This window comes from Xyrauchen texanus, chromosome 5 (genome assembly GCF_025860055.1).
Source record: "Xyrauchen texanus isolate HMW12.3.18 chromosome 5, RBS_HiC_50CHRs, whole genome shotgun sequence".
In the NCBI taxonomy this organism is placed as follows: domain Eukaryota; kingdom Metazoa; phylum Chordata; class Actinopteri; order Cypriniformes; family Catostomidae; genus Xyrauchen; species Xyrauchen texanus.
The window spans coordinates 51,708,081-51,725,080 of NC_068280.1; the positions used below are offsets into that span (position 1 = coordinate 51,708,081).

Here is a 17,000-nt window from a genome sequence, read left to right on the forward strand (position 1 = left end):
ATTCGACTTTTCAAAGTGTGGATGAGTGTACAGAACCAGAATTACACGTTTACAAATTTAATACACCAATCCTTTTTGACCTCAGTCTTACAATATACAAATAGTTTGATATTTTTTATATATATAATTTTGTTTCAACATCCGACTCGGTGCTTTTAGGAATTTAACTGGATAATTTCTAATAGATTTGTTTATTCATTGGGGATATTCGAAACCTTTCACTGTTTTAAATATAATTAAACATTTTAGCTGTTTTTATAAAGTGCGAAAAGATGTTTGTCAGAGTATTAAGACAAATCGGTGAAAAATCATTAATAAGCCCTTTGACCTCATCACGTTTACATCATGGTGGGGACCTCCCATTGACTTCTTTTATTTTTAATTTAGTGAATTATACTTGCTATAGACTAACCTTACAGTTGTTTACCATATTAATTATTACATAACCCATTTGTTTTTATTCACAATGTGATTTTCCAGATATTGTGACTGATTTGGCTTCTTAATTTCTATAAATATGTAATTTGCATAACCTATATGTAGTATGTTATACGGTGAATAGCTACTTTGCTTATATAAATGTAACTAAACACATCTATGCTTTTGTGCAAGATTAATAGTCACTTGCATCATTTGTTCATAAACCGCCAAAATACAGATTCAACTCCATCTAATTTTAATGCATATTTATTGGCTGAAAATGACAACATTCTGTATCATTTTGAAAATATCACAATGAATGTCTCAAAGGTCTTCTTTTTTCAGTAGTATGTTTCTTGTTCCACCCATCCTGAAACAAAACAGCACAGTATTAGAGACATTTCATGCATAATCTGTCAAAGGAATGAACATAACAAACGAATGAAGGTTTTCACTATCGGAGGTCCCATTTAAAATCCAACTTTCTTCATAGGAAACAGATACGTTAGCTTTAAAGTAAAAAACAAACGTTGTTATCAGCCTGCCAACATCTGTAAGCCATATCTGTTATTACCTCCTGGGCTCCGCCTAAGGATGTATCTTCTAACTTCATCGTAGACGAAGATGAGCAGTGAGTATGGGAAGGCGCAGAACCACCAGCATGGTCTGAAATCATAACAATGTTAACTAGGTCATTTATGGCTTTTTTAAGGGCATTTAGACTTTAAAAAAATGAAACATATCCATTGCTTGTGTACAAAAGACTAGATATGTCCACCTACTTGAGAGGATACATTCTCAAAGCAACGTCCATGCCTGGGCAGTAGGACAGGAAAGCTGCCAGAGCCGTTTCTTCAAACAGACCAAAGATGAGGATTTTGTTTCTACGAAAGAAAGATTTAAAAATATATATTTTGTTAATGGGGTGCTTGAAGGTCAAATGAGTCCCACAAGTTGGAACTGAACAAACAACCCACTCTAACAGATATTAGGCAATGTTACGGCTTGTTTGAAACTGCATGGCCCTTTGTTCACATACCTCATTCCCTGCTGTACGATGGAATTCCTTCTGGTCTTACAGATGATCAAGTCAGCCCACTGCACAATCACAATGCTGGCAAAGAATGCCGTGTGGCATGTGTACTCCACAATCTTTCTGCGCTCATAGGTCTAGATGCACAAACACAAGAGAATCATTTACAAAACCGATAGCTCAAATGAGTTGTAATGTATACGTTTGTGTTTCACATTTTCAGGTTTTGCCAGATCTGTGACACCTACCCATTGCTGGCCATAGCTGTCTTCTAGATCATTGAGATACTTATCGTCCCAGTTGACTCGCATTCCTGTCAGATCGGAGGGCAGGAATCCATTCTCGGCAAGAATTACAAAGTAGGAAAAAAAACCTGCAACTGCCTGCATCATACCTAAAAATAAGTGTGATGATATCAAATCATGTATGATATGTATATGAATATCTATTCAAAATGTAGCACGTGTTCCTATTTAATAGTAGAAAAGTATTTTTGCAGCTAGCCTGCCGCTATAATGATATTTTGTTCAATGGGATTCGACGATAGTTCTGCCAAACAAAGACTACAAATGACTTTTGCTAAACGTCCAGTGCAGTTTAGATTTCTATATAAATTTGCCATTATAAAAGACTTTAAAAATTTGAGTCTGGCAATGCGATTGTTGTGTATGTGTATTAAACATGGACACGTGTTCAAGTGCTCTTGCAAAGGTTCTGACTAGGGCTGTCGATTTAACACGTTAATTAGTTGCGATTAATTTGACAAAAAATTACGCGTTAAAAAATGTACGTAATTAATCGCCCCATAATAAGGAAGATTTCTGAGAAATGCAAGCTTGTAGTACCACCTGTTTACTGCAGGGGGCAGTGAGTGAAACTTCAGCTGTATGAGCAACACACAGTTTATACAGTGAAGAAACACTTCAGTAGGAAGAACAACGCAAACATGCGTTACGTTCTTGCGTTCAAAACACTTGGATCGCAAATGTGAAATAAGAGATCTCAAGATGTGTTTAAAGATTGAGTATTTATATATAATACTCATATATATATATATATAATTTTTATATGAGGGGTTATATGAGGGGCTTTCTCAGCAAATATTTGTATATGCTATTAATCGCGATTAATTAATCGGGACACCATGTAATTAATTAGAGTAAACATTTTAATCGATTGACAGCCCTAGTTCTGAGTGTTCCAGCCATTCTTAAGAAATCTGACAGAACAAAATGAAACAGTTGAAATGTAAAATACGGTAAATATGTTAATTTTGATAACCTCTTAAACTCTGCGGACCGTCGGCAAAGGGGGCGCTATATCGCAAAAAATGTTTAAGCTTAAAATGCTCAAGTTCCCGTCATACATAAGTCAGGAAAATGTAGTATCGATTGAAAGTTTAGAATCTGAACTTTTCGTAGATCACTTCTACATTAATGTTACTTAAAATAACAAAAAAATGCCTTAAAACATCTGCGTCGCAAATAAGTGCCACCTAGTGGTCATGTGGTGGAAATATTAAAATAGCACTTAAATAGACAAGTCATATATCAAATGAAAGCTCTCATTCTCAGGAACATGACTGTACATGTTTATGTTTTTGCACTAACACCACAGTTTAAAGGATTTTCAAAAGAATCACAAAGCGAAATATGATATTTGTAAGACAACAAATACAAGCGTCTCTTTAATGCACTGATAACTGCTGCTGTTTGCCACAAATAGCTAAAAACCTTTAGGAAATTCTCTAAAAAATGAGCCATTGATTACTTGTCTGTGAGCTTGCTTGTGTGAATAATCCAATGCTATATCTTAGATGTTTAGAACAAACTATGCAGTGCCGCAGGAAAAGCATGGTAAACAAATCAGCAGAAATATTTGTTATCGACTATTAATGATACCATATATATATATATATACATCATCTTTTTATACAACATCCCAAAAGGGAGGATTTCAGATTTCTAATGACACATAGATTGAGTTTCTAGTCCACTCAGAGGCCGAGATATTCAGTGAAATAACGAAAGGTGTGAAACCACCCGCGATAGCTATGGCGAGATGCATTAGAGCGCCACCTACATTTCAGATCAGCATTTTGTGATGGAAGGTGATAGAGGACAAATACATTTTTCTAGTGCTTTCTGCCAACTAGTGGAATAAAATAAGACTATTTGGAGGGAGATGAGGTGAAAAGAACCAAAATTACAGACTTACAAATGTAGGACAACAAAAAATACTTTTTTGTGATAAGATTAATAACACGTACAATATTATTTATTGAATTGGTGTATTTTTATTAATTTTTTCATTAGGGGAGTTTTTTAGGGAGCTATTTTTTAAAAAAATTTGGTGGGGTTTTGCTTAAAACAAGAATAAACGATTTGCCAATGAGGTATGAAAAATAAACTTGTTTTTTTTATTACCCCACTGGCAAATAGGTTTTTCTTGTTATATGCATAAATGTAAACATACAAAAATACTATTTCTGTATAATTTTTGCAATGTTAAAGGTGCACTGAGTAATTTTTTGAAGTATCGAAGTGGCTTACACTGACACCTAGTGGCCTGGATGCTGCATCATTGAAATTATCTATGCAAAACAGGATTAATTTAATCCACAATGAAAGTGTCCAATAATAGGGAAATTACTGAGATTAAGTGAGTAGTATTCAGGTGGTCATGTGACGCTAACATGGCTGCCCCCATAAGGCGACCCTGTCCCATGTAAAATAAAAGAGCTTTTATAAGGTTACTGATATGACTGAACTCTTCATCTCACATGAATGAGCATGATTTTATATATATATATGTTTCAAAACTACTATTCATTTATTTAGAAGTTAAATGTTTTTAAATGAGGGAAAAAGTTATGGAGTGAACTTTTAAAAGTATAAAAGCTATAGATTTTGTCTAAAGGAACTAGTTCACAGGATTAATGTATGGCTCTAACACCAATGCACATCCAGGAATAAAGATGCTCTTACCTATTTGACCATAGGCCATACTGATTAACCTCTCATTCACCAGCTTATCTGTTTTAGCATTTCTGGGTTGTCTCTTCATGATGTCACTTTCAGCAGTTTCATAGGCTAATGAGATAGCAGGAACCTGGGGTAAAAAAAATTAAAAATAGTTGCATGCAATGGCACTAAACACACCACTAGTAGCATTCATACTAAGCATGACACAGCAAGTCAGAGGTCAACAAAATCACAGTAGATATAAACATTGTTTTGCAACAATTGACCACTGGGTAAGCTATTCTAAAATGTTACAGGGACCCTCAGGGCATGGTCCAAGGTGACTGATTAAGATTCATTTTTATAACCAAAAAGCATTACCATGATATCATTTCACATCCTGTTGGGTATCTTCAAGGTCGAATACATTAGGGCATAGTAGGCTGATATTTATCAGGCATGGTCTGAAGATCCTCTGACCCAATTTTGGTGAGGACTGGACAAAGTTTATTGGCAAAGCAAAAATGACTGACAGGCAGTATGGCTGCCCTTGGAAAAATTGTATCGGTATTATCTCTGAATATGAAGAGTCAGGAGTGAAAATTATTCAAAGGTTATATAAATTCTTGAGCTTTTCATAACAGTAGGTGCCACTGGATACAAACTCCACATGCACTCTCAGGACATGGCTGCAATGACAATTACCAAGTTTCGTACAATATATCAAATGTTGCCAAAACAAAGACACACTTCCTGTTTGGCGAGCTCACAGTTCAATTCAGCGATGCGCAACAAGCCAATGGTATGATATATTATAAATCTTTAATAACTAGGATTATCTGACCCAAATTTGGGAAAGATAGATTGTAGGACAAGTTGGAAATAGTATGTTTTCTACTAAATTCAAGATGGCAGAATAAATGACCCAAGGAATTAGAGGAAAATAGTTAATCGCAAACAAGTTAAACTTTGAGCTGTTGGTGGCGCCAACGGGTTTGCTGACCTCCAAAATGGTAAGATTAAAGTTCAGACCATCCTCATTCAATGTACCAAATTTCACCACTTTTTACCATACGGTTGTAGGGACTAACAATTATCACTTAAAAATACCTTTGGCGTTGGCCCCTAATTACTGTTCAAAACAACATTGTATAAAACTGTATAAATAATTTGTTTTATTTTTCCTACCATGTCAGTGCCCAGGTCAATACAGAGAATGGTGACAGTGCCCAAGGGTAGAGGAATATTAGCAATGATGAACAAGAGGAAGGGTGAGATCTCCGGGATGTTACTGGTCAAGGTGTAGGCAATGGACTTCTTCAAGTTGTCAAAGATCAGACGCCCTTAGGTGAAAGGTATGTCTTAAAAATAAGTGTCAAAGAAACCTTTGTAATTCTTCAGTGATTAGGCCTTCAATAACTTTTTATACCTTCTTCTACTCCAGTGACAATTGAAGCAAAGTTGTCATCCAGCAAGATCATGTCAGCAGCCTGTTTGGATACATCAGATCCAGCAATGCCCATAGCCACACCAATATCAGCCTTCTTCAGAGCAGGAGAATCATTGACACCATCACCTGTTACAGCTACAATGGCACCCTGACAGTGGGAAAAAAACAGTTAATTAAGGCCTGCAATAACTGCTACCTAAAATGTCCTAGCCCCAGGGAAATCAAAGACAACAAATGCTACATAAAAACTGTCTAATGATACCTGTCGCTGGCAGCCTTCTACAATGATCAGCTTTTGCTGTGGAGAAGTTCTGGCAAACACTATTTCTGTATGGTGTTGGAGGATCTCATCCAGGTCTTCATCTCTCATATTCTTCAATTCCCCACCATGGACCACACAGGCCTTAGCATCTCTAAAGGTATACTTTCTATTAGCACACATCTAGAGCAAATTCAAAACTTACTGTCCACATATTTGTTGGTTCAGAAAACAGTTTTGTTGCCAGTGGATGAGATGATCAGTGTACCTTGGATTAACTTCCCCAACTGGAATGTTCAAACGAGCAGCAATGTCTTCTACGGTCTCGTTCCCTTCAGAGATAATGCCAACACCCTTTGCAATAGCCTTAGCTGTAATTGGATGGTCACCAGTAACCATGATAACCTGTAAGAAAAGTTTCAGAATTATCATTTTATTAATTTTATTTAAGTCAGCTGCAACATATTTTAACACTGGATCTTGAATCAAGGACAACACCTTGATTCAACACCCTTTGTAATACCATAAGCAATTGCTGCAACTGGATGGTCACAAGTAACCATGATAACCTGTGTTTGAAGACATAGATGCTTTACCATTTGGCTAATTTAATTTAACATGGGTGCAATGTATTCAAGCAATACTGAACATTTAATCAAAGTGAAACAACACCTTGATTCCAGCACTCCGGCACTTGCCCACAGCATCTGGTACAGCAGCCCGAGGAGGGTCAATCATGGACATAAGGCCAACAAAACACAAGTTCTCAGTGGGGAAGTTCACTTCTTCAGAATCAAATGCAAAACCTTCAGGAAACTGGTCATCGGGTAGGCAGAAGTGGCAGAAACCTGCGAGAGAGAACACAGAATCATAAATATCTGCTCTCAATATGTATTGTTTGTGTGTACATATTCTTCTGCAGTCATAGTTTAAGTGTTTTCTCTTCAATGCCATAAGATACATTTTAAAGATGTCTTTACCCAGCACTCTTTCTCCAAGACCTCCAAGTTCTACATAAGCATTCTGGAAAGCGTCTTTCATTTCTTCATCTAAAGCCTGTTCTTTTCCGTGAATCAAAATGGAGGAGCATCTATCCAAGATTCTCTCAGGGGCGCCTTTCATCACCAGCAGGTGCTTAGACTCTGAGGAATTGGGATTATTGTGGATTGAGAGCTATAAAAAGGCAGATAAAGTGTTGTTAGGTTGACCAGTCAAATCTGTACCATCTCATCCTCAAAGAGAACCTCATCATGTAAAAAATTACCTGGTATTTGTTGGTGGAGTTGAAAGGGATCTCAGAAAACTTTGAGTACTTCTCTCTCATTTCCTTCACTGAACCACAGCAAAGCTCAATACACTTCAAGAGAGCAGACTCTGAAGCATCACCCGCTGTGTCTCGCTGCAAAACATAGATTTGTATTTTACTTGCAATAACACTCTACTATTGATAGTGTCTTTAAAATACATACATTCACTTCAGGACCTGTAAAAGTCATTGTGATGAGGAGGAGGAGGGTGCACGGGCAGCGCTGAGTCAGCTGATCAGCAGGAGCGAAAGATAAAGGGGAGACAGAGACGCCAGTTTGAGAGAGAGAGAGAGAGAGAGAGAGAGACACACAAGTGGCCACTGTGTGTGTGTGTGGGTCTTCAGTTTTTTGTTGTTTTCAGATGAGTTTGTCATAAAGTTTACGTTGCTGTTCAGCCAGTTTCTGCCTCCTCCTTGCCCATCCCATCCATCACATTGGTGCCGAAACCCAGGAAGGAGGAGGGATGTGCTGTCATGGAGTCCTCGCCGCTGTTGTTCGCCAGGGGAGGAGCCACAGCCGTCTGCCAGGAGTTGCAGGACTTGATGCCAGGGGGCAGAGTGGTTGAGGACGAGGCGACGCCGTGTCCGGGGACCGGCGAGCAAGTTTTTCTCTCCCTCTCCTCTCTCTGTGTGTCTTCCGCTCGCTCTTTACCTCCCCTCATCTCTCCCCCAGGTTCCCAGGAAGCGGGATGGACCACTGGCTAGAGGAACAACCGGAAGGGCAGTGTCTCCCCACCAGAGATGTGGGGTTGTAGGCCAGTCCAGATGGCGCCCTGGCCTGAATCAGGCAGGGGAGGATCATGACGTGGAGGAGGGCGTGGCCGGTGATGATTCAGCTGATCAGCGGCAGAGCAAGATAAAGGGGAACCAGAGAAGCCAGTTTGAGAGAGAGAGAGAGAGAGAGACGTATGTGGCCGCCGTGCGCGCGTGCGTGTGTGTGTGTGTGTGTGTGGGACTTATGTTTTAAGTGGAGATTTCATTAAACGTTTACATTGCTGTTCAGCTGGTTCCCGCCTCCTCCTTGCCCATCCCATCCATTACAGTCATGCTAAATGAAACTTACTTAGATATTTTCCTAAATGTTCTTAAATAAAGTACTAAACATTGAGTAGTTAGTGTTCAAGCACACCTTAAGAATTGGCACTGTGTTCTGATCAGCAAGGAAAACAGCACGGTTGCACAGGCCAGCGACACGTGCAAGGGCGGCCCATGTAGCTGAGCTCCTGTCAAAGGCTGTTCCACTCTGGTTTTCTGTGGTGTCTGCTTCATGAATCTGGTTGTCAAACCACATGTGAGCCACGGTCATTCGGTTCTGGGTCAAGGTTCCAGTCTTGTCAGAGCAGATGGTGGAGGTTGAGCCAAGAGTCTCCACAGCTTCGAGATTCTTCACCAGGCAGTTCTTCTTTGCCATACGTTTGGCAGTCAGAGTCAGACACACCTACATGAGTACAATGAGAGGACATGAGCTTAAAAAATATTTTTTAGTTCAGGAAAACTAGACTTTTTGGAGGAAATCTATGGATTGAAAAAACAATAGATTAAATGATAAGAAGCATTATTAAAAAAACATTCTTACCGTTACAGTGGCAAGGAGACCCTCAGGTACATTAGCGACAATGATTCCAATAAGGAAAATGACAGCTTCCAACCACCCATATCCAAGGATCAGGGAGAGGATAAAAAAGCTCACACCTAGGAAGACCGCTACGCCAGTGATGATGTGAATGAAGTGCTCAATCTCTTTAGCAATTGGAGTTTGTCCACAATCCAGACTGGATGCAAGGGTTGCGATACGACCCATGACGGTACGGTCACCAGTGTTAATGACGATTCCTCTGGCTGTACCTATAAAATATTATAACTTTTAATTAGTTATATTTGACAATCATTTTGTCTACAATGTTATGAAATAATTGTTGTACCTTCAACACAGTTGGTAGAGAAGAATGCAATGTTCCTAGTTTCCAGGGGGTTTTCATTGGAGAAGTCAGGAGAACGAGTCTGGGGCTCAGATTCACCAGTGAGTGAAGAGTTGTCTACCTGAAAAGGAAGGAAGGGAGTTTCAGTAAAAGTCATACTGGAAGGCGCTGCTAAAATGACCATGTTGGTCCTACTTCCTTATGCTAGTTAGTGCTTTTTTTGGTGCTGGTCTAGTTAGTAGACCAAGGAAGCCTGAAGGGGCACAACAGCAACCCATAGCACAATAGCAACCCATAAAGGGGACCAACATCTAGACACAGCATGTTTTCAACAGGGGGAGTGTGACGAGGAGGAGGGCATGGCCGTGTGGAGCATGTCCGGCATTGAATTAGCTCATCAGCGGGAGAGCGAGATAAAGAGGCGTCTGGAGATGCCGGTTCGAGAGAGAGAGAGAGAGATGCACGTGGCCTCATTGCACGTGAGTCTGTGTTTATGTTTGTTTTAAGTTTCTGATCAAACTTAACGTTGACTGTTCAGCCAGTTCCTGTCTCCTCCTTGCCCATCCTTGAACAGTTACAGGGAGTTTATTATTGTTGCTGTTGCTGATATGCTATAGAGCTTACCTTGCACCCGTGAGCAGAGATGATACGAAGATCAGCTGGGATTCTGTCTCCACCTTTGACCTCCACAAGATCACCAGCAACAACCTCCTCAGCATTGATGCTCTTTTTCTCTCCATCACGCACAACCAAGGCTTGCTAAGTGATCAGAACAAATTAGAATGAATATCCCTAGTTCTATGCCAAACAACATTATTAATGGAATGATTGTACTTTGTGTACCTGTGGGACAAGGTTCTTAAAAGATTCCATGATCTTAGAGCTCTTAGCCTCTTGATAGTATGAGAAGCATCCAGTGATTATGACAACAGCAGCAAGCACAATTCCCAGGTAAAGCTGCAGATTGTAAATGGGTTTTTAGTGGGTACTTAGATGTGTGGTAGTCTTATTATGTTACTAAACAACTATGTGATATAATCATGTTAATACATTGGTGTAAATATGAACTAATTCTGCATATTATACTCCATTGTACATTGTCATTGGCTGGTTCGTCTTCTGAGGCAGCCTGGATTCCGTATGCCAAGAAGCAAAGGATTGCGCCAATCCAAAGCAGTGTTGAAAATCCACCAAATAGCTGTTTGCAGAACTTCACCCATTCTGGAGTAGTTGGAGGTGGGGTCAGGGCATTGGGACCATCACGAGCTAAGATTTCTCTTGCACGAGAAGAGGACAAGCCCTGCAAGAAATGATAAAAACGAAGTAAACAAGGTGTGGCTGGGAAGACAGACATGGTGGGTATTGTTGTCAGGCCTCAAAGAGGCTTTAATTTGAAATAAAATAAACATAAATACGAGAGTCCAGGTAAATATCGTGCTATAACTGAATAAGGGTGTGGTGTCCTTGTGGTGCTGGAGCATAGAGTGCTTTGCAATCTCATAGCTGCCACGTCATCATGCACCGTCGAAGGCTGTCTAAATTGTGAGGACCCTTGAAAGGCAGCCACGTTTGCAGCCTTCGTTCGCCATATTTGGAATATACATTAAGTGCATCCTTTGTGGCCTTCAATCACCCACATGCACACTTATTAGACCATCTTATTCTAGCACCGAATGCTGAGGGGAAGCCTACAGCCTCAGAAGGACTGGTCTAGGAAGGACACAGCCTAACTAGGCCATTTGAGAATCACCCATAGTGAAAGTCGAAGCAGTGCAGAGGGGTGGGATCAGGTAGGGGCGGGACCAGTGACACTGAAGCGCCCCCTGCATCCAGGGGTGTGGCTTCAGTAGCAATAGAAGAGGCTGGGGAGCACTGGCATTGGATAGGTTGCAGATACACTGCTTAATTAGCATGGTTTTGTTATATTACATGTTGTAGTTTTCCAAAACAATATGGAAAATCCATAAAATATCCATATATACACATAGGTAATCCATACCTACTCTGAACTGGTAAACAACTAAAGATAGATTTCCCATGTAATTGGTAGGTTAGTATTGCAGGTGCCAATTATACAGGAAAGTCACCTTGAGCTTAATAATATATTTCAATGTTTTGTAACCAAGTTACCAGCCAGCCTTATTTTCCACATACCTTTTTGAGAAAAAAAAAAAAAAAAAGGTTTTACGATATATTTTTGATTTCAGATCGATTTCCACAAACTTGTACATCTCTTTTGGCAATACAACTTGCTCCAAAGTAGTTTTACAAAGAAAATATCCTAAGATGTGTAAGTAGAAAAGGAAGAACCCTTGGAAGGAACTTAGTCCTCCTTCTAGGGCTGGCATATGTTCAGACTAATTTATACAAAGCATACATACATGCGAACATACATAAATGTTCATTTGACGGATACAATCCATTCTAGAGTTATGCATACTTTTTATCTCTAAACCTTATTTCACTAAACCTCTACTCACCCTGTTTAGATCAGTGCCGTATTTTCGGTGAATCTCATCCAGCGTCAACTTGTGGTCATCCTGCAGAAGAGTTCAAAAGCTTGAAATCTTGGTAATATGAGTATTAAAAGTATACGTCTGTCTATAAGTACAGTATATAAAGTATATTTATATATGAGTTTCACACCAGATCCACTTCTTTCTTCAGATCGTCCATGTCCTTCTGATTTTTTTTCCCTTTTTTTGGCTTTTTAGCTCCATCCTCTGAAGATGCTGCCAATTTGTACTTATCATTCCCGGTCTATCAAAAATAAAAGGTATTGAAAATACAAAATATATACAACTATGACATTACCCCCAAAAACAAGAAAATACAGCAGAAAAATTCGATTTTAAGCAAACTGTATAATGATACCCGTCAGTATAAACATAATAGAGATGGTCAACTCACGCCAAGCCCCATTTTCCTTGTTTATTTCAATCCAAAATCTGAAATTTCAGATTAAGTCTTCCTAGAAGCCTCTCCGAAGAAACAAGTCCCTGTGTGTCCAAGCCAGGTTTACGAAATATATACCCTGCCAACTCACCTGTTTTCAGGGAGGGGTTTTAGGGGAATTTGGGAGGAGTTTAGCTGGGTTCATTAGTTTTACCATCAATTCGACCATCCATGCAGGTAGGTCATTTCAGCAGCACACAGATGAAGAACTGTTACACATTTTGATGTCTCGTTCAACCAGTCTTGTTGCTTGCAACTAACAATTTAGTGTTCAAATCAAATTCCGTGTTACTTAGAGTTACGTAGAGTTCTGCATATTTCTTTTGACTGTTCTTATGAAACATTTCTTTCGGATAATGAGCCACAACCTTAGTTTATGACTTCTGGCTACATCTTCATTTCAAAGATAAGTGTCTGATGACAGTGTAAATCGTCCTTTGGAATTCAACACAGTAATAAATCCTTTTTTTTTATTCTTCTTTTCTTTGGCACAATTGCATCTTCAAAATTCTGAATGTGAATTTTAAAACTTTGTCCATGTTTTGCAAAGGCTAGCAATCCTTTGTCAGCCAACAGAGGATTAAATGTAGTCCACACTTAAGCCTTTCAGCTGCATAGCAACTTGACGAAAACAGGTGGTAAATACGTGAACGTGTCTTGAACATTTCTTTATGGGTTTGCATCTATTTGTATGTTAAATGCTCCATGAAAGCCAAGTCCGGAGCAGCAGCTAGTGTGCTAGTGTAGCAAGCGGTGGCGTTTCTGTAAATGACGGCATGCCTTCGAATGAAGGGGATTCAGCCGTGCAGATGCTCAAGGTGAAATCAGGGTTGTGGGAATGTCAACAGTGACAATGACTTTCTCTGACAGCATAGCAGGAACATTTTCTTTTGCAACCGATTCAAGCAGAAATCTATTGAGGGATTTTGTGGTTACATTTTAATATTTGTTTCCTCATAAAAGCCTGGCACTCATTAACTTGGGTGAACATGAAATGGGAATTTAGAGTAGCAACCTAACCTGTTTTAAGTAAGTAGTCTGGTCTCTGAAAGCTACATTATACTCAGGTAGGCAGTTTATGAGTTAACAAAGCAACCACCCTTGCGTTACGCAGAATTTAGGTGGAAAATACAGACTTTGTTACTTTGCAAGGAATATCTGTAAAGTTGCAACAATGCATCAGTGAAATCTGTCATTTAGCAAACTGGTTTCAGTTCTGTTTCATCCCATAATTGGCAGTTCTGATACGGGGATTATTCTCAAGAATAAAGGACAGTTTGTTATAGTCTGTGGTTTGCCATGAGACTCCCATTCTGCAGAGAAATGTGGAAAGGGGGGCTGGGCACATACTGTATCTCTCCAACACACGTGATTAGAGCAGGGGTCAGGGGGCTCGAGGAACGTGACCAGAAATGGCAAATGCCAACGAGTCTTTGCTTGGAGTTGAATAGAGGAAAAGAAATACAATGCCACTTTGTCCTGTAAATGTCTGGCCCATTCAACAACAAAAATATATATATATTATGGGCCAAAAATATTTGAAATATATTGTAAATATATGCAGTAAACAGTATGATTGAACGACACTTATTTTATGTATTTTATGGGATTAATTACACATACTATTTTTCCTTGAATGCTCTTTAAAACACTTTAAATCATCTGCTAAATGAATAAATGAATTGTGTAAAAGTTGATAATGCAGCGATAAGAAAAAAATGGTCTTAATGTAGCATGGAGTAGCACGACCGCCCGGATGCGGGCGAGTGGGGACTGGATTCCCCGACCTCCTGGAGCGATGGAGCCGCTGCCAGGGGCGGAGGAGTGCCCTGCCGTCCACCAGAAACACGGAGGGGTCGAGTGAAGACCGCCGTCCGCGAGGGGAGGAGGGAAGCAACTCCCCGATCGCCTGGAGCGGTAGGGCCACTGCCAGGGGCAGAGGAATGTCCCCAGGTGCCGCCAGAAAAGCGGAGGGGCGTTCTGTCCGCTGGAGGTCGGAGATTTGACTCCGGTTCGCCCGGAGAGGAGCGGCTGTCGTTCGCCAGAGAGTGTGGCTTTTTCTCTCTCTCCTCTCTCTCTCTTTCGCACCGTGTTGGCCTATTCCCTCGCCTAGTTTGTTTTTGTTGTTGTTGTTGTTTTTTCCCCTCCTGTCTCCTCCCAGGTCGAGGAAGGCGGGGATGACCACACGGGACGCAAGATACACCCCGCCCCAGGGATTGGGGGGGGGGATGTACGTCATGTCGGTGGCACCCCGGCCTGAGATAATGCCGGAAGGAGTGTGGAGCGGAGGGGGCGGGGCCGGGTCGGAATATCGCACGCCCAGTCCCCAATCGGCCTGATGAGGCGCGCGAGGGATAAAGGCGGCCGGTGACGATGGTTCGAGAGAGAGAGAATTACGGGCATGTCCGTCGTTGTGTGTGTGTGTGTGTGTGTGTGTGTGTGTTATGTTTGTACTTTTGGTTTGAGTTTAATTAAATTATGATTTATGTTGACAAGCCGGTTCTCGCCTCCTCTTTGCCCATCCTTTAACTGTGTTACAACATTTTATAATATAATATACATTTTATAAATTTTTTGGGTTCAATTACACATATTTAATGTTGATAACGCATTGACAAAGTACCAGAAAAACAGTGTAAATAAAATGAATTATTTTTGCTGATGTATTTAAAATTACATTTATGTATTTCAATATTAAAATATATATAAAAAAGCCAAAAATATATCAGGAAAAAAAAATATTATATTATATTATATTATATTAAAGAATAATGATATACTGTATATTTATAGAAAGATATATAAATATACAGTATATCATATTTTTATTTCATATAAATGTACAAAATATATATTAGCAATTTTTTTAGGCCATGTTTATATATTTTCAAATGCATATTAAAAACATATAAAAAATATAATATTTGCCATATGAGTGGATGGGAATGTTAAAGCCACTGTCTGTTGTTTAATTTACACAATATGGCTTCACTCCTGCTTTGCAAGTGTTCTCTTCAGACCTGCTCATTGTAGCAGTAAGAACAGTGGAGTGTCTAGAAGAGCTGCTCACTCTCCTGGGCACGCAGCTGTGAATGCACAGAGTGAAATGTCAGCCGCAGACACTGTGAGAGAGGCAACAGATCAACAGAATAATAAACATGACAGCTGTGAGAGAAGACAGTGTCTCTCTCTCTCGCACGACTCCTTGGCTTGGCTCATGTGAAGAACAAGAAACTATATTTAGAAGAGGACAGTTGTCATATCTACTGTGTTATCACAATTCACTTGCGTGCTAGCTAATTATATTAAAGGAATAATTCACCCAAAAAAAGAACATTTTGTCATCATTTGCTCACCCTCATTCTCATTGCTTTCACTGTATGACGTTCTTTCTTCCATGGAACACAAAATCCTCAATTACCATTCTTACAATAAAACTGAACTGGTGCATTCGAGCGCCAAAATGGCCATATGAGCCAGAATGATAACACAGCGACTGTAGTTCGAAAATGTTGCTGCTGAATTCGGTCTGTGCTCACAGAAATGAATCGCTGCCCCCAGTGGCCGTAGCTGGAATTGTTGTTGAACGTTTAAACCCATGTGAGTGCCAGTTCTTACTTAAATAGTGTAAAACAGGCAACGGGATTGCTTTCTGTATTAATTCCTAACCCTAACCACAACCCTAGACCTAATCGTCAGTGGACTAAAAATTGAACTAATGCAACCTCCGAATTGTGCTCCCTAAATATGAATACAGTTACTTCCCCATGCCTCGAGGCTCCCACATCAAATATGCTGTCAAAACAACAACACGTCTAACAGTGCTATCGTTAATGTGAGAGCTACAGCGGAGGGGAAGATTAACCTCATTCATTTACATTGAATGGATACAAGTGGCTAGTTATTATTCACCTATCAATGGCTTAACTTACAGTTGTCTCTGTATATTAAGCTGGCATAAAGTACTTTAACAAGGTTCATTTGGAAGGCACCTGTAATCACATGTCCGCACACTGTGCACTCCCCGTAGGAATCGTCAGGGCCCTTGAGGAATCTAAACACTTGCAGTACCCTCACTGTGCTGAGTCTCTCGAGACCCAAATCAGTCGCTCACATAAGGGCTATTGTATGTGTGAGACTCCCTGCATGTGAGGGACCGTTGTTCCCTCTCTGAGCTGTAGAGAGAGGGGCGCAAACTGAGAGTGAGAGAGACAGAAAGAGAGTAGCTTTACCTACAGAGTCACTGTTCCCGAGATTTTTGTCTCCAGGGTTCAGGTTACCAGACGCCGCCCCTCCCCCCCACCTCTGCCCACTTTGTCCCTGAACAGAAATTTCCACTCGTCTTTTCCCGGGAAGACACCTACAGTCGTCCGCTTTGTTTCTCAGCCCTTGTCCTCTCATTATACACCCATCTACAGCAAAAAATAGAAACTTATTTTATGACATTGTGTCATGCATACACACAAAACTGGACTGAGTAGGTTTCCTTAAATATATAGTCCACCCAAAAATAAACATTTGAAATGTCATTATTTACTCACCATCATGCTGTGCAGTGGAACGCAGAAAGAGAGGTTAGGCAGAATGTTAGCCTCAGTCACCATTTACTTTATTGCATGGCCAAAAATTGCAATTAAAGTGAATTATGATTGGCACCTTGACCTGCACCTGCACCTAAATGAAATGACCTGGTTC

General features: G+C 40.1%; 1 protein-coding gene across 1 annotated transcript; it reads right to left on the minus strand.

Moving 5' to 3' along the window:
* Positions 1–671: 671 nt before the first annotated feature.
* LOC127643458 (sodium/potassium-transporting ATPase subunit alpha-1) lies at positions 672–12,374 on the minus strand. Its single transcript, XM_052126224.1, has 22 exons — positions 12,261–12,374; positions 11,997–12,110; positions 11,831–11,890; positions 10,447–10,650; positions 10,194–10,307; positions 9,975–10,109; positions 9,354–9,471; positions 9,008–9,276; positions 8,561–8,869; positions 7,390–7,524; positions 7,106–7,298; positions 6,798–6,973; positions 6,394–6,530; positions 6,129–6,279; positions 5,846–6,014; positions 5,605–5,759; positions 4,441–4,564; positions 1,702–1,847; positions 1,460–1,590; positions 1,203–1,304; positions 995–1,086; positions 672–790 (listed from the first exon to the last, which is right to left on the minus strand). Exons 1-22 carry the CDS (start codon positions 12,270–12,272, stop codon positions 762–764), a joined length of 3,075 nt encoding a protein of 1,024 aa, XP_051982184.1. The 5' UTR covers positions 12,273–12,374; the 3' UTR covers positions 672–761.
* Positions 12,375–17,000: the final 4,626 nt, after the last annotated feature.

Bases quoted from the DNA above. Each gene is read 5' to 3' on its own strand.
- LOC127643458 (XM_052126224.1), bottom strand. The intron at 10,110-10,193 runs GTACACAAAGTA...CTGATCACTTAG, and splicing joins TTAAGAACCTTGTCCCACAG to CAAGCCTTGGTTGTGCGTGA. The intron at 6,015-6,128 runs GTATCATTAGAC...TCCCACTGTCAG, and splicing joins TAGAAGGCTGCCAGCGACAG to GGTGCCATTGTAGCTGTAAC.